This window comes from Vipera berus (genome assembly GCF_964194415.1).
Source record: "Vipera berus genome assembly, chromosome: 1".
NCBI classification, from domain to species: Eukaryota; Metazoa; Chordata; class Lepidosauria; order Squamata; family Viperidae; genus Vipera; species Vipera berus.
The window spans coordinates 321,189,093-321,208,066 of NC_138202.1; the positions used below are offsets into that span (position 1 = coordinate 321,189,093).

Consider the following 18,974-nt stretch of genomic DNA (forward strand, 5'->3'; position numbering starts at 1 on the left):
AAAGAAAAATGTACAGGAAGCAATCCAAATGGAGAAATTTGCATTACTCTGTAATTAGGTATATGCTGCCTTCTATTCTTACCATGCCAATACAACAGCATGCCAACTGAATCACAGTTCATTCTTCCATTATAGCAGAAAGTATGGCTACCACTGGACTGAGAGGCCAATGATCCCACTCTTTAAACTTATATTTATTATGGATGTAACCATTTCTCTTAATTTTGAAGTCCTTTTAGAATTGCATTAGAATATTTTAAGCTGAACTCTGAAATACTTGGAAGGCACGTCTCAAGAGTCTTCTGTAACAAAAATTTGCATAAATTACTTTTACCCTCCCTGCATATCTTTAATAATTCATTTTATACTATTTCTATTCACCCCATGCCACAACTCTGCAAGCCTTATTAATATTTATTTATTTATTTATTTATTTTATTGGATTTGTATACCGCCCTATTCCCATAGGACTCAGGGCGGTTTACAGGGCAGTTAAAACCATGAATACAAAAATAAAAACAATTAAAACAAATTAAATTCAAGCCCCAAGAGTAAATCTAAAACCCAGTTAAATTAACCCCACAGTCTGGACCAAATAGATTGAAGAGCCAGGTTTTCAGGTCCCGGCGAAATGAGCGAAGGTCGGGGGCAGTCCTAAGTTCTGTGGGTAGTTGGTTCCATAGGGCAGGCGCACCCACAGAGAACGCCCTTCCCCTGGGAATAACCCGCCGGCATTCATTAACCGGCGGTACCCTGAGAAGGCCCTCCCTGTGGGGGCGCACAGGACGATGGGAAGATGATGCCGGCAGCAGGTGTTCCCTTAGATATTCCGGACCCAAGCCATTTAGGGCTTTATAGGTCATTACCAGCACCTTGAATCTCACCCGGAGGGCAACCGGAAGCCAATGCAGCTCACGGAGAAGAGGTGTTACATGGGAGTATCGGGAAGCTCCCATCAAAACTCGCGCGGCTGAATTCTGCACCAGTTGAAGCCTAATAAAAATGTTTAAAAGCCTAAAACTACAATACAATGAAAAAATAAAAATTAATGGACCCACACTGCAAAATATAGTGACAAAATTACTGTAAAAATTAAGATCCAAAAGGAGAACCATCTTTAAAAGATCCTTCTTAAATGGCAGCAAGGATAGGACAATTCTTACCTCAGGACCCAATTCCAAAAAACGATAGAGCAATGAATTACTGAACAGATTCAACCCTTTGCATTAGAAAGGACAATTTAAGAATATATTAAATTTAAAATTAACAAATATGCCAACATGTGAATCTTATTAAAGATATTAGAAGCAATTGCTGATCTTCCCGAAGATTTTCATTGTTGATTATTTTGTTTCCAAAATTGGCTCTGTGATGCATATCTCCCTCCAGGTAGCCCATACTAGCCACCCCTACTACTTGTGTCTATCATCTACTGATCAAAAACATTCTAAATATACATGTTCCATGTAGTCATTGAGGTTAAAATGTGGAGAAAACAGGGAGAAATGTAAGCTTCTAAAGGTGGGGCGCAAAACAATATTCCCTGTAGCGGTTTGCTAAAATATTCCTTTTATAAAGAAATATCACTTGGATTAACTAATTTGTACTAACTTGTTTTTACCTATTTGCCCAAAAGGAAGATATTTCTGGATTTTAGAAAATCTTTCCTCAAGATCTGGTAGAAAAAGCAAATATATTACACTCTTATGTTTTTAATTCACTTTTGCCTACCTCTGCTTTAAAAAAACATATCTTTTTCAGATTGAGAGACTTTTGTTTTAACTCCCATGTTCATTTTGCTGCCTCCTCTACTTTAGCAGTAGCTAGATACTATATATTTTAAAAATAATATTACTAGTCTTACTTTAGCCAGACTGGTCTACCTCCAGCCTCATGAGTTATGTTGTATGGTGTTGAGCTGTTTAAATCAAACTGCATGCAGATTTATGTAGTGCGACTATAAACATAAGCAAATTTCTGTAGAAAACTCCTGATAAATTTAAAAAGTACACAATAGTAGTTGAAAAGTTTTATTCATATAAAATTCATTATTAAGAACATAAAGGATTGCATCTTAAAAAAAAGATCTGCAGTTATTTACAGCAGTATTGCACAAGTAAAGTGGCAATTACCCTGTCAAATTTTCATCAGTGCAAAACACAAGTAAGCCAGGGAAACTGCAATAAAAATGCTACATATGCTGGGTTCTATGAAACAAATTAGTGATTAATCAGTACAAGATCAGTGCTACATTGATGTTTGTACCTGATGACGAGGTCTTTCATACAATAACTAGTGGTCTTTAAACTGGGGTGCAAAATTTCATTCTTCTCCTAAAAATTTAGTAGTTCTTGAATAAATTGTAGGTACTTCTTGATCATGAGGTAACAGCCATATATCCTGTGCTACACAAACTGAGGTCAAGGGATGCAGTATTAACAGCCCTTAATATTAGCACAATTCAAGAAAGAAACAGGAAGCACCAAGGTTGTCATCTGGTATTTCATGCATTTTCCAGAGACACTGATTTTTGTGGTGGGTTGCTGGGGTCAGCTGAATTCTGACTGAAGACAACATGCCCATGCAAGTCTCTGGATCATGTCTTATCATTTTTGAAGACTAATTCAGAGCACTGCATGTTGCTTTAGTAAAAATTCTTTGAAAACCACCATCAGTCCCCACAAAAAGTTATAAAAAAAATTCAAAGCTTGAGTATGGGGCTTTCCTAATGACACAATGGAATTGTACTCTCTGCTTGCACTGTATACACTGTATACTTGAACGCTGTAACAAGACAGAGAAAGAAGTAAGAGAAATGAGAGAAAATAAGTGGGTTAATATCTAAAATAGCGCCAACTATCTCAAACTAGTAGACAGTGCTCTAAACTGATCAATCACTATTTTCATATATGCTAAGTAAAATTTAAAGAAAAAAAGACTTTACAAGAACTTAAATAAGCAGAAAATAAATATACAACATTTCTACAAGTTACAGCATTATGAAACAGTAGAGTGCATTAATTACAAAGAAAAGGGGAACCTACAGTATTTAACAAGTTCAATTTTACAAAAAGAAGTTTAAAGAAATTTCTGCTACTATACAAAAAAAATCTTACATGAAATAGTAAGAAAAGAGGAAACATTGCACACAGGTAACATTTGGCTCAGATGAGAAGAACTGCTCTAATCTAATAAATATTCAAATATTTACAATCATTGAAAGAAAATAAAAAGCATCGAAAGTCTTAGTAATTCTCTGGGAAGAAATTTATATCTGGTTTCTCCACAACCAAAGGAAATTCTTCATAAAAATGTTTTGGCAGGCCATTTAAAAGGGAATTTTATTTTTTTAAAATCCTCTAATAGACAAAAAGGTTATATATGTTAAATTACATCAAGATTTTAAAAACCCACAAGTCTCACTAAGTTCACAGTGGGGTTGTCAAGGCACAAAACCTGCAGTGAACTGGAAAACCAAATGGGAATTATTTGATTTAGTTTTTTAGATATAGTTATCTATATAGATAAAAGTCTGCGGAAAAAAGAAAGCTTGGGTTTGGGCCACACAGTGCCAATATTGTGTCATTTACTGTTTACGTTATAATTCACAGAATTTTAAAAATATGTATTAGGTTTATAATGCTTGCCTTAAGCCATGGCAGCAAGCTCATTGCGCGTCCATGCTATCAGTTAACACATATGGATGTGTACATAACTCAAGGCACTGGGCCAGCCAAGCCTTTAAAGAAATTGGGGCGGAGGGGGGGGAGAACCAGGGATGCAAAAAGGCAGCACAGACACCACTGCTCATGCACTGGACTTTTCAAAGCCCCCCTTTCCTACAGCAGCTCCCTATTTCCATATACCCATCCCTAAGAGAAAGCCACTCCTCAAATTAGGGTATCCTAAGGAGCAACATCTGCTCCAATCCAAGGAACAAAGGAGTCTTCCAACATAAGGTGCATGCATGGAACTCCCAACCATGGTTGAAGTCTACAGAAGGATTTAATTTTAACACTGGAGTGCTCCAGGTTCAGAAGCAGGAGCAAAGTTTCATTCGTGCTTTGGTGAGTAAAGAAAGATGATGTCTAGGCACATTATTCTGGGTCCATGTTGGCAGCCAACATAAGCCAGTTTGTGCTGAAAGATACTTCTGGTAATTATTCCCATTTAAAATATGGTCAAATTTAAATACAGGATCTTATGACACACTGAATAATAGCAAACCCTTAATCAGAAAGTTTGTGTCCATTGTTGCATATTGGCATCACTGTAGTTGGAACAGAATTAAATTTCTGGCATTTTGCACAGTATCAATCTGAGCAGCATAATGCTACCGGTAGCTGTTAAATCCATTTCCTTTCCTCTTTCAATAAATCAGATTTTGCAGGCAACATGCAAATATACAGATCAAATTTCTATTAACAGCATTGTCATTTCTATTTGAAATTAAAATAACAAATCAAATTAGGAAAGTTATGGACTGACATTATCAGATAAGGAATCTCCCTCTTATACAGCTACCAAAGAAATGCTTGATTCAGCAAAAGCGAAGCATGTAAAGCATGTGCCTCCCTGGCTAAACCTGTTTCTGGATGTCAGCAGTGCTTCAAATACAATTCCAAATGGTGCTTCAAAAAAAAAAATCAGAAGGACTCCAGTAGCACCTTTTCTGAGTAACACGTTTTATTAAGTCATATGCTCTTGTGAGTTGCAGCTCACTTCATCAGATGCACAAGTTACATGTGAGATAAAGCTGCTTCTGCATAACCTGTTTTTTTCCACCACCTCCCCACGATTTAAATCCTGTATCAATCTAGCCATTGTATGCGCATCAGATTAAGTAAGCTGCAGCTCACAAAAGCCAGTGTCTTTTAATAACATGTGATACTGAAAAGTTTCTATTAGGGCTCTCCTGAGTTTTTGTTACCATAGACTAACATGGCTTTCTTCCTAAAAAATGTGCTACAGAATGCACGGGAGAATGCACCTTAGCACTCGTGAAGGCATCTGCATCTTTTTCAAGACATCACACCTCTGTTCTACGATACAGGCAACAGCTGCTTTAAGGAGTTGTAGTCAAGGGCAATGTTCCTCTCCCCTATGCATTCTCAAGCACTTTTGAAATTGAATCTGAAGTGCTGCACATAGCCCTATAAAAGATGGACAAAAAGAGGATGGCATGAAGTTGTTCAGATTGTTCTTAAAATTGAGAGCACTGCATACAGCACCAGCTGATCAACCCTGTCAGTTTGGAAAGACATTGGCCTGTTGAGATGGGTAAGGAACTTTAATATAATACACCCTTAATATCCCCATTTCCAAGAGATGGGTAACAGTTTCACCAAGCAATTCTGTGGACAACTTTCACCTGCATGTGTATTTTGCTTGTTGGGAGATCTTGGGTGTGTTTTAATTTCACTGGGCTTCTGAAACAAGGGGTTAAATTAATGCATACAGGGAACAGATGAATCTCCACTAGGCGGGCTAACATTCCACACATCCCAGGCAGGCACAGGAGTTAAACGTTTATGAAACAATACAGAGAAACCACAGAGGTGTTGATAATACAAAGAATCATAGAGTCTAGATTCTACAAATGCACTTTAGATGGCTTCGAGAGAAGTCAAAGCCTATTTAACTTTTTGAAGGTAGTTACACATTTTCAGTGGTGCTGATGAAATCAGATGTGGCACAGTATTTGGAATCATGTTTATAGTCTGTACCGGTATATATAGCTAATCAAGGACCAGATAAAATTTTATGGCAAAGAGCAAAAGGGAGGGAATCTTCCATGCAGATATTCATTTCCAGTTGCCTCACGTGGCCAAATAAAAATGACATATGAACTACCTGACCATAATGTGCAGCACAGCTTTACTGCTCGTTTAATTTTTATTTAATCACTGTTACTTTCAGTTTTGAATTTTCCCAAGCTAGATCTATTATTTTACACTTTACTATCGCCTTTGACATTTGAAGAGTCAAACATTTTATATTTAATAAACTATGATGGGTGACAAAATATTTCTCAGATGCAAAAAGCCTTTTTAAAAATAAGTCAGCATGCACACCTGCTAACCACCAGTTACATTAGAAATTTACTTGCTATATTTTGATTCAAGGTTGAGCTTATGTGCATGCCATAATTTACTATTTTATAAATTCAATATTCTGAACTTTATTGTTTTAAAGCAAAATTTTAATCCTTTTGGAAGCAACTGACTCCCCTCTCAATAAAAAAAAATAGAAAGGTTTAATCATCTCTCCCGTAAACACCAAAGGCAAAGGAATGCTAAAGATGATTTCCATTAGGCCCCTTAATGGTCTGTTTAAACTTCTAAATTGTTTCAAAGGTTGCTCTCTGGAGCAACGTGCTCTGTCTTTACTAGGTCCAGTTCATAAATGTTTAGTTTCCAATCCGTGCTAATGTAACGAAGAGTTATCTTCCTTTCAACTACAGAAAATACCACCTTGAACTGGACCTGCTGCCGTCATGCCTTCTCTTACGTTAATCAGGCTTTGGGACAGAATGGTAATCATTAAGTGGTCCAGCATATACTTTGCATACTAATATAGGAGCTATGTATCTCTGCGAAGGGCTGGCAAAGACCCAGCCAATAACCACTAGCCTAAACAGACCAGTACTTTGATTCAAAATGAGACAGCTTCCTATGCTTATGAAGGCTTCTGTACCTTGCAAATGCAAGAGAACCTGAACCAGGAACCCTAGAGAGCCCTTATCTTGAGAAGGATATTTATTTCCATCTCTAGGCACAGAAAGGGGATGACGCAACATCAAATATGGCAGTTTCTTTTTGCAGACACACTTCGTCTCTCCCATGGCATATGACAGACCTTCAGTCTACAGTTTGGGAATCACTGTCTTTACCACTATCTATGGCTCAGAGAAACAATTTGCTTTGTTTCAGTTATTAAGGTTGCACAACTCAGCTTTTTGGAATTCGTTATCCTCGGTTCAAGATATTTTTTTTCTAAGTATACTACAAGTAGTCCTCACCAACATAGTAGGTAAACGCAGCTACAATGTTTCCACAAAAATAAGACTCAGCCTTTTTTTTTGCCTCCAAGAGGCACCAGGTCTTATTTTCAGGGGTGTGTGTGTGTGTTCCCTTTCCACTCACCTCCGACACTGACAGCCCTGCCCCGCCAGCCCACTTCTTCTGCAGCCAAATGAGCAGCTTCATTCTGCAGCTGAGAATGGAGCTCCGGCCTGCATTTCGCAGCCAAAGTCCTTTCCAGAATCCATAGCTCGCTTCTTGGCTGCACTGGACTTCCAGAAAGGTCTCTGACTGTGAAATGCAGGCCTGGGAACACCGCAGAAGACGTGGGCAGGCAAAGAGAGGCCAGGCTGCAAGATAAGTGTGTGCGGGGCATGTGGGGCAGCTCCACACCCCCACCCTAGCTTGATTTTCAGGTGTGCCTCGCCCCAAAACTAGGGCTTATTTTTTGGGTAGGGCATATATTAGGCCCACCCCCAACAATCAAACTAGGGCTTATTTTCGGGGTAAGTCTTACTTTCGCGGGAACACAGTACTTTCTCACATAAGGATATGAGGCTGAACTTGGGAGGGAAAGATTCCAGAAATTCTGCTATTAAAACCTATAAAAGAAAAAAAAACCTTGTTTCCATCTTTTGGAATTTTTACCCTCAGAATCAATATGAATACTGTGCTGCTATCGACCCCAAACCTATGCATTGAGTCAGTAGTCCTTGTACATTCCACATTATGGTTACTAACTCATCCCTCCAGATAATTTATTTTAAGAATAAATGCAGCAATAACTAAATCCAGAGTGCTTATTTTAAAAAACCCACAGACACCCAAACTGGATTTAAACAACAGTAAAATACCATAATGAGGATCAAAACAGTGCCAGGAATCATGCAGTAGGACCCTGTTTTAACAACTTGGGGCAATATTGCACCGGTGTAGGAACTGCTTTCACCCACATGCAAAAACTTATTGCTACATTGCCCCCTCCCTCCCATCGCTTTATGCTATAGAATATACAAGTTCTATACAAATAAAGGAAGAAAATTATAAAAGGCAACCTGGTGTCATTATTTGGACCATTTAAACTTTCACAGTTTAATTTCAACTTTCAAATCAAGATTTCTTCCTCTGGACTGCAAGAAGCAAAAGCTCTGCACAAGGAAAGATCCAATCGGGTACTTGCACAGCAGATGGATACATGTTCTGTGTAAATTCCTTCTGGTGTAGATGCACAAAGGCAGCTGACTTTAATGGCAGAAATTTGGGGAGAAGTAACTGGAAGTATCAATTCCAATCTTTCCATCCTGTCTCCACCTACTTCATTTAATGATCATGAGCTCTTCTGCATGGAAGTCATCTGGAATGAATGGAGGACCTAATATACTAGAGTTTGGCCTCTCACTGCTTGGGAAGATTTGTTCTTTAAAAAGCTGTACAATATGTCTTTAATATAAAAACTAAGGCAGCTTTACAAAGTAGCTGGCTCAGTCAATTCCATTGTAAGGTAGAGGAGCAGCCTACACATTTCCTAATGTGAACCCAACATGATTCAATGGTTTCCTTAAAAGCTTTATATAGCAAAGTTTTTTTAAAAAAAGTTTCATCACCAAAACATGGTGTCAACTCTGTCATATGAAATCTTTTCTAAAAAATGTTGACCCATTTCCAAAAATCCATCATAATTTGTTAATTCCCCAATATGGAGTCCTGCTGCTCCTTGAATTTACTGGATGTCCCAAGTCACGAAGGGCTATTAGCTGCATCCAAAGAGATTGTTCATGGGCTTTGTTGCTAGAACCAAGTAAACAATCTTCATGGCCTCTTGAAATCCTAGTCACTGCATTCTCCATATGAAGCGGACGATGTAATGCAAGAGGCGCAAAATTATGATCTGATGATTTACTCCTTGGTAATCCAATAAACCCTGAAAGAAGAAATAAAGTTATTTTAAAACAAGGACCTTTAATATGAGGCAGTAAAAATTATCAAATGTATAGGCCAACTTAGGAATTGCAGTACTAACACATCAAGTACTTTGAATAACTTTGAATGATAAAGTGTTAAGCTGGCCAATAAGACAACTATTAGGGCAGAGGTCCCCAACCTTTTGGGCACCAGGGACCAGTTCCGTGGAGAGAGGTTTTTCCACAGACTGGAGGGTGCATGGTTTTGTATGCTGTCTGCATCTCGCAGATGGGGCTTTGCTTGTTTGTGCGGACTGGTTGCTGGCATGCTGCAGCCCAGTACTAGTCCACAGACCAGGGGTTGGGGACCCCCGTATTAGGGTACAGGTAGGATTTTAACAAAGCAGGATATCTTAATTGATTTTTGAGGTTTTTCTATTGCAATCATATGGACTATATTTTTATCCTTACATCTCAAAGAGAATAATGTGCATGTATGACAAAGCTTTAGTCAGATTACTATATGAGTAGGTTTTGCATGAACACTAAACCATTAATAAATGGATACTGTCTATCATTTGTTTTTAATAAATGATATAAACAAGAAAATATCCTTTTTCATGCTTCAATTTTTCTTTTTCTTAGCAGGCAGTCCTCATGTTTTAAATTTAAGCACAGAATTGCTAGCTGATAGCACAGTATAAATTTGTGTAAATCAAAATTCTGAAAGGAAGAGATCAGAACATAATGGCAGGATCTTGCTTCTAGAAAGATCCAGTTGTTGTAGTTGCTTAAGCTGCTCTAGAGCCTCTGTAAGCCAAAAAGGGACTGGATGGGCAAATAACCTGACTGAGCTGGTGTTAAGACAGAGAGGGACTATTGTTATTTATTGGCTGCAAATCAAATACAGCATGGTTGCTATTTATGAATGAGTTTCAAGTATGTTGGAAAGGATTATTAATCCCTAGCCTAAATCGTATGCATGTCATATTCAACTGAATATATTTGCTTTTGGCCTTATAAAGTGTAAATAACAATGTTATACCTCAATTCTAAAGTCATTCTTTCTGAGACGTGTATTTTATTATTTTATTTTTTATTTAAGGTTCATATAGAGTAAGAGTCATAGTGGCACAGTTTAGAATGCAGTATTTCAGGCAAACTCTGCCCGCAGTTTGGAGTTTGATCCTGATGGGGCTCAAGGTTAACTCAGCCTTCCATCCTTCCAAGGATGGGGCAATATGCTGACATTGTAAACTGCCCAGAGAGTGCTGTAAACCTCTACAGAGTGGTATATAAGTCTAAGTGCTAATGCTACTGCTATGTTAATATGATGCAAAATAACTTGGGGACATTCAGCAAACCATGGAAAAAAATGATTAACTCATAGCATTTTGTATTTCTAGCTAATTCTTTTTGCCTATGTCCATTGTCTGTCACTGATTGATGTCCTCGTTGTCTGCCTCAATCATGCTTGCACCCTCACTGTATTCATTCAAATGGATAGAACACAAGCCCATTTAACATGCTCTAAAACTCCTGTGACAAGAAATTAACAAAGTAAAAAAAACATCTATAGACAGCCTAATTTTCCTCATGAATGGCAATTTTTTGACATTTCACCTTTTATGTGAAGAGAGACTCCAAAATCCTCTGATTCCAGTGGACTTAGAAATAAAGGCAGAAGAAAGTCTTGTGAATGAATTGTATCTTTAACACTGTGTTTGGAGTAACTGTTACTATATTTAATCTTGTTCTGTGCTGGTTAATGTGAGGTTTGTTACCAGAAACAAATGGTATATAATTTATGAGATCTGGTAGAGCACACAGAAAGGGGAAAAAACAGGAGATGCCAAAACCAAGATGGTATTCTCAGAACATAATTGTGTCATTGTTTAAATTGTTGACTCTTGAAAATGTTACAGAGATTCCCAAAGGATGAAATCTGGTAGCTATAATTTATCTGAGAAACCAGTGATTTGGTGTAATGTATGCCAAGAACCTAAATACAGCTATTGGCAATCTGTGCCAGAGCTAATGAACTAGTGAACCTCCAAATTATTCTCAAGTGACTCCACCTGTATAAACACCCACTGCTTTTTTGAGTATAAATACATGCAGATACAGTTGAAAAGATGCAGTCATGTAAGAAAAAGAAGGCACACACATTTGTGTGCTGCCTGACTACAACTTCCACAAGTCTCCTTGATGAGAGGAAATAAAGCAGATAATCCAGGGGACAATCAAACCAATTATTTCTCTTTCAACACTTTGTTTAGAAAAGGTTGTTTTAACCTAATTAAATACAATTAGCATATGGGTTAGATATTTTAACTTATTTGCATCAAACAAACACTAAAAAGTTTCAGAAGATCAGCTACAGTACATATAATATCTTGAAATACCTCAGACTAGTAGATTTATTATGGTATAAGCTTTCCTGTAGTAAAGCCTATTAGGTCAAATGCAGTCATAAATCTGTTTCAAAGATCTTGAGTCCAGCAAGAAGGTAAAAATTATTTTATAGTAAGAGATGCACAACTTAAGAGTTCCCCTAAAAGCTATTACAAAATTGGGAAGTTAATAAATTCATGGAAAGTAATTATAATTACACTTAATTCAGATTAAGGTTAAAAAAGATTGGTTTGCTGCTTATAGTCATTTCTTTGTCCTATCCACCAGATTCTTGCACCGCTGCAGTTGCCTTTGGTTTAGCTGGAAATAGTCAAGATGGTGCAGCTCAACCTAAATTTGAATTGTTTACATCTTTCTTCAGTTTTCAAGCCAACCAAAGATATTTGGTTGATATTTCTAAAAACCAAGCAAGGGAAGGATAGCAGCAGCAGCAGCAAACTCTTTTGCTCAATCCACCTGACATAATGGGATTCTGGCAAAGCTATGGCACTTCCATCCCAACATAATAAGATGAGAGGAAATCAGTTCATCCTGCAATTCCTCTAAGAGCATTCTAACAACAGCTTGTGATTTTTACCTTGGAAGTACAGGATTCTTCCAAAATTAGCCTTTCACAAATTTACTTTCAAAATAATGCTTATTTTAGCTTGTTGTTTCAAGGAATTACTATATTGCCTTTCAAGGCAAACTTAACTGCAGTATCAATCATAACAGAGAGAATGCATAGGTTGCAGGGGTTATGTTTTTCTCCATTGCTAATTATGGTTAAGCAGATGGGAAACCACAAAAGATGGCAATGTCTCCAAAACCTGGCACAAACATCAATTCATAAAGAATACAAAAACCATACTACTCCAACAAAATCCCCCAAGAACCAATATAGATGTGAAATGACAGGCAGTCTCTGTGAAAGGGCAGAAGCAGACATGCCCCTTCCTCCATTCCACATATGCACTGGTACTTTGCATAGACTTCTGGTTCCTATGATGTAACTTTTCAAAGGAGAGAGAAGAATACAAGAGAAACATTTCTGGGGTGTGCTTATGGGGATGCATATTGAAATGCACAAAAAAAGGTATGTTCTCTCTATGGAATCTACAAAAGACAAGACATTATTCTGTGGTGGAAATTATAGCTACAGTACTTACAAAACAAAGGTAAGTCAAATGACTGCAGTGTAAGAGATTGATTTTCTATATTTTATTTTCCCCATCTGCGAGAGACTTGTTAAAGCTCAGCAGATCTAGGAGAGTGTTTTACATGTAGTAGCTTTTTTCAGTTTAATGAAAAGGAGTCTCACCTTAGTGTGTCCATAGCCTGAGTTCTAAAAATATTAAAATATAGTAAAGCACATCGTGTTTTCCCTAAATATCCACAAAAGAAAACATGTGTGGGAGAGAACTTTTATATATAAATAACAGAATCAAAGCTGTTTAGTCTGTAGAAGAACTAGGAAACTGGCCTCAGATAAATTTATCTTAGAAGCCAAAGTTTAAGATTGGAGATAAAAGGATATCATCTTGTCTGTTATAAATAATTGACCATCAACTCTAGAAAAAGAGACAAGCTAATTTACCACAATACAGTGCTCAGTTTTAAAGAAAGACTGAATTCAAATGTTTAAGAAGTCTAGACAAACATCTTCCTTTCACTAAAGTGTATAGTTGACATTTGTTATGCAACTACAACGTAGCAACACAGAGGGCAGAGTCCAGATGTTACTTTAAGCTACTTGGCAATTTCATTCAAAACAGCAAGTACATCTTTATGTTTGAATACTTACATGTACAGGGCCATTCATCTTAGTGTGTGTGTGTCAAACATTGGTCCAAATTAAGTAGAAGGCCCCAGCTAACCACACCTTTTAAAATATTTGGATTGTTTTAAATAACAGAGCTATGGGATTAAGGGCTGAACTGAAGTAAAAGCAAATGGCAAAAAGAGGGGCCAAAATATGCAATTGAGGTGAAATAAGCAACTATAATAAGAAAGATAGACAAGGAAATGACAACAGAAACAACAAACCAAGGTGTAAAGTCTAATGAAACTGTCAATGAAATCTGATTTCTGTCCTGGAAACACCTGTCTGTCATGAAAGTGTGACATACTGTACAACTATATTTTGAGAACACTGACATTAACTATACGTCTCTTGTATTATTGCAGTATCTCCTGAGAACATGCTGCTTTTGCCAAGATCATCACAACATGAACTTTATTGATGCTTTAGGAGACTCCAAGTATGTACTTGTTTCCTCAACTTAGCAGTTTCTAAGGGGTTAATTTCTGCACACTTGTCACTTCCATAAAGCTTGATGTAATGCAAGTGTCTGCATCGGCACAACAGTGGAATGAAGAAATATCCAAATCAAAACAATCTGCAAGTTCAATCCAGGGAAGCAGGTGCATAGGAAACAAAAACAGACCTTGAAAGCCACTTGCTCTTTCTGAAGTCTCCTGTGAATTTACTATTGTTATCAGTTATAACATTTAGCTGCACATTCTACTCAGGTTTCCAGATATGAATGAGGAAACTGTCTAAAATCCAATTCACATATAAACTATATGACTCATCATAACATTTCGTTACAGAACACCCTTCTGCACGTTATTTTCGTGTATGACAAATCAGGTGTGTGATGCTCTGCCAGCTGAACAAGAAAGCTACATAGTCCAAAATAAAGGCGTGAAAAACCGGAAGGAGCTAAATATAAAACATACTAAATAGCCAAAGAGGTTTAGCCAAAACAAATATCTAATGGGAAGCAAAACAGTATTGAGGAAATATTTCTCAGGCTGAAAACAGCAGCCTGGAAAAAATTGGTACATCATTGGTGCAAATTTAACCAGTGATGCAAATAACATGGGCAATAAAAGGAGAGAAATGGTAGTGGGAAGCTTAATCCTTTCTTACTTACTTCCCCCTGCCCACTGGTTGTGGTCCTTCATGGTGAAGATTCAGCATCACAAGCCCACCACCACCTTTCCTACGCAAATGTCTTCTTCCCCCTAGTCAACCTATGAATGCTTCACAGACACTGTAGGAAAACAAAGAGGAGTCTATTCAATGCTGCTATCACAAATCGGTTTATGGTAACAATATGTGAACTTCTCAATAGGAGTATTAGGTCTGTCAACCTAAAAGCCAAAGACCCACACCATATACAAGGACAGTAAGAGGACAGGATGAATGCCATACAAATGGAAAAGACATTTAAGTATAGAGGAAGATAAGCAGTTTATATGTACATTTAAGACATACATATCTTGCACATACAAAATTTCAGCAGAAGGAATCAAGCTTCAACTGCTATTTGTAAGTGGGCAATATTAAATTGGACACATTGAAATCCAAAAAGGATCTACTTATGTATGACCCAAAGCAACACAGAGCTTCCATCTATCCAAAGATGCCACATACAATACAAATTTCCCATACAGTAGCAGAATGCATGGAACTATGGTATATTATTTGATTCTCATTACTCTTAAAACAATTAGAATCATCCACAAACTCTTAATTACACAAAATTATGATCCATAAGCTATTCCATTTACAAAACGCACCAAGAACCAATAAGGAACCTTAAAGTGACATGCAACACATGCATCAATTGTCAAGATGCTATCTCTGTTTTGTCTCTGAAAGGCATTTATCATTTTATTGGTCAAAATTGCCATTTTTCTCCCTTAATTGTAATCCGGCTTACTAATATTTCACAACTCAGGCATTTACTATCATTTTACCTCCATACCAGAAAAACATTTTGTACTTTAACTTCTTAATATAGGGCTGCTGTTAGAATATTGGGAAGAAGAAGAAAAAAAGCATCTTCCATTTCATATTTCCTTTGATGCCCTTGTCCCCTTCCCCAATCCAGTTAAAGGATACTAAAACTCAACCATCATGTGAACAGAAAGTTCTAGAACAATTTGTTTCCTGCTTGTTCTTCATCTATAGAACCCTGTTCAGAATTTTATGGAGAAAAAAGGGAATGGGTACATGCAATTTCAAAACTGTGAACTGAGTATTATATCTCAGAATACATATTACCATTTTAACTGAAAGTTAGTAGACACATTTATTTTACATTGCTTGTGAGGTTTCCTCTGGCACATTCAGTATGCACCAGAAGAATGGGTGCATACCAAATTGAATTGGCAATAAGGTGCAACGCCTTGGTGAAGGAAGATGCATTATTCGATTCCTGTGACACTAAGCACAGCCACTTACACAAGCATATGGAAGATTACTCTCAGTATGCTTTTTGCCCCCACCCCCAGAACAGAAACAGATAGTGTTTATCCTGTTGTATGTAGAGTGTTTCTCATGTTACAATTACTGATAACATTAATTGTATTATGATCACACAATTCTTTTTTAATGGGACTTGTTGTTAGTTGCGAAGTCGTGTCCGACCCATCGCCACCCTATGGACAACGTTCCTCCAGGCCTTCCTGTCTTCTACCATCTTCTGGAGTCCATTTAAGCTCACGCCTACTGCTTCAGTGACTCCATCCAGCCACCTCATTCTCTGTCGTCCCCTTCTTCTAGTGCCCTCAATCTTTCCCAGCATTAGGCTCTTCTCCAGTGAGTCCTTCCTTCTCATTAGGTGGCCAAAGTATTTGAGTTTTAGCTTCAGGATCTGGCCTTCTAAAGAGCAGTCAGGGTTGATCTCCTCTAGGACTGACCGGTTTGATCGCCTTGCAGTCCAAGGGACTCGCAGGAGTCTTCTCCAGCACCATAGTTCAAAGGCTTCAATTCTTTGGACTCTAATGGGACTAACAAGATATAATGCACTACTTTTACTGTTAATATTTAAACTATTTTAAAATAGCTATTTATATCTAAAATAACCAAGACCTCCAAGGTCTCTTCCAGCTCTGTTGTATCTGTATCTCTTCAGTTCCCAAGACAATCCTGTCTATACTCAATATTTCCACATATATCCCAACCTAATGCCCTTTCAAGTTTCCATCATAGGAATTTATTTCATTCATCAGATGCTGAACATAATTTATAAATACTTATGTGATAATACAGTTGATTAGCCTTTGATATTTTCTTTTATAAAAAGCTTTCCTTGTTTCTCTCTTCCACTACAGATACCAATGACTTACAAAGCATATCAAACTATCTCATACAATATATAATTAGCAATCGCACAAAACAGAAATACATTGTGAGGTTCATGCATTCAACACATGACGACAACCACCGATTTAAAATAGAAATTAGGAGCACTGATTGATGATAAGGCTATCAGGCCCATTAGCATGTTCATCCAATCCTAGGAAAAGCTGCCAAGGCAGGCTATGAATTTGATCATTGCAACAGAAAGAGAAGTTGTGTGATTCCCTAGAAATCTTTCCACCTAAAAGAGGAAAAAAAATCCTCATAGGTTTTCCCTCATGAGTGGAAAAACATCTTCTAGGGGACCCTAAAAAAGCAGCCCATCAACATCCTCCTCTCTAAATTAGTTTGGTCCAATCTGCAAATTTCTGTAACTGCTTCAAATAAGGTCAGGTTTTCAGTGCTTTTTTTAAAAGAATCTATATTGTAACATTTCAAAAATCCAAGAAAACAGATAAAACGAAAACACTACTATCCCACTATCCAAAAAGATGATATGCCACTTATTTTTTTAAAAAAAAATATTTTAAATTTGCTTCCATTTTCTCCAGACTGAAGAGTTGCTCAGTTCCCAAAATTCAGTTTAAGGAAACCAAGCTTGGTCCTAGGTTCTAAACCATAAATTTCTCTTACCTTAGTTCAGTAGCCTAAACTGATTTCTATATGATCTCCTGCCAAATCCAGTGCTACTTGGTTTAACTTTCAATTCCCAGCAGGAACTAAAGTCGATGCCCATTGCTGAGCTAATCTCAGTATGCTCCTGGCATTAAAAGGAGTTTTTACAACGAGTACAAATAGTCCTCGACTTATGATCATAATTGAGCCCAAGATTTCCATTGCTAAGCAAGGTAGCTATTGAGTTTTTTCCCATTTTACATTTTTTTTTGCCACAGTTAAGTGAATCGGTGCAGTGATTAAGTGAATCATGCAGGCGCTAAGTGTATCTGGCTTCCCCCATTGATTTTGCTTGCTGGAAGACAGCTGGGAAAGTTACAAATGGTGATCACCATTTGTAACTGGGACAGTACCACTATCATAATCACATGCCAGTTCTAAGCCCCCAAATTTTGATCACGTGAGTATGGGATTACAGGAAGGCTGCAATAGTCATAAATGTGGAAATCGGTCGTAAATCACCTTTTTTCGGTGCCATTGTAACTTCAAATTGTCATTAAACAAATGATGGTAAGTCGAGGACAACTTGTAAATGCCAAGCTAAGAACACTGGAGGAGGAAAATGAAATTAAATACTAATGATGCAGATCCTTATACTGTTCTAAAAGGAACTGTGCAGTATGCAGTTTCAAAAGGTTCATCAGTTCAGAGTTCAGTAAGTTATATCCTTTATATATACTACTGGTTTGCATATATATAATTAATATATCACACAATGTAATTAAAATTAGTTCATACAGATTGTGTAGAATCCATCCATCCATCTTTGTTGTAGTGATTGATACAGAGCCTATCATAAAACAGTCGTTTTCTTTTTCAGGCATCCATATGAGCCTGAAAGTAATGTCTTTTTTCAGGTCTCCACTGAAGCCTAAAAAGATGCTTTAATTGGTAGTAGATAGGTGCTGTGTATGCATGAGGTCCAAAGCACAGGCCTAATGTGTAAGATGTGTGTGCTTCTTGAATTGTAAATACACCAGAAATAAATAAGTGTGCTTTCAATATAAAAAGGTAAAGTATTCAAATGTGTCGTGTTTGAAATCAGATATATTTGAGGACAACTCCAGTAGTTTAGCAAATGTTGAAATATTTACATAACACTCCCTTTAACCTTTGTTTAAGTAGACAGAACTACATCACTAAAATAAGCAAAAGAATTTAGAACAATAAAAATATTGAAAGTTACCCTTCTTGGACAGTAGGAAGCATTAAATTCATCTCCAATACGTCGTAATTCCTGTGCAATCCATATTTCTGGCTGCATATCCTCAGGTATTGGCCGTGACTGCCATCTGGAAGCTGTATCGAAACAACACAATTTTTTTTTTACATTTCCAAAAGATTTTCCATATCCATTTCCCACAGTGCCCATGCATTCAATGATTTTACTACTTATTTCTCTTAAAGCTATAATGATAATATAGAAGAAAACTAATTTACACTAAAGATGTCATCGTGATATCTAGAATTAATTTTATATTAAAGATATATTATCTAATTCTATATTCCTTTATTCTTTATATCAACTGAATCTATTAAACTGTAATTTTTTTCAGCTATAGTAGTAGTAAATTGTGCAAAGCTATGTCTTTCCACTCAGCTAGGATCAGACTCTTTTACAAACAATTCAAGAGTGCTCCAATAGCTATCTGGGAAATCAAACTCTAAAACACCAGTAAAATAGTATACAAATAGTCCTCGACTTAGGACAATTGAGCCCAAAATTTAGGTTGCTAAACAAGACAGTTAAGTAAATTTTGCCTCATTTTATGACCTTTCTTGCCACAATTGTTAAGTGAACCACCAGTTTTTTAAGTTAGTAACATG

General features: G+C 37.1%; 1 protein-coding gene across 2 annotated transcripts in view; it reads right to left on the reverse strand.

Annotated features, from left to right (window-relative positions):
• Window positions 1–2,016: 2,016 nt before the first annotated feature.
• Window positions 2,017–18,974, reverse strand: part of BCL2L11 (BCL2 like 11) — a 34,479-nt gene continuing 17,521 nt past the window's right edge. For both annotated transcript variants that reach the window (XM_081313336.1, XM_081313337.1), the window contains exons 3-4: window positions 18,334–18,446; window positions 2,017–8,943 (exon numbers count right to left, since the gene is read on the reverse strand). In XM_081313336.1, the coding sequence (XP_081169462.1) occupies window positions 8,854–8,943; window positions 18,334–18,446 (203 nt within the window). In that variant the 3' untranslated portion in view covers window positions 2,017–8,853. The remainder of the gene's footprint in view (window positions 8,944–18,333; window positions 18,447–18,974) is intronic.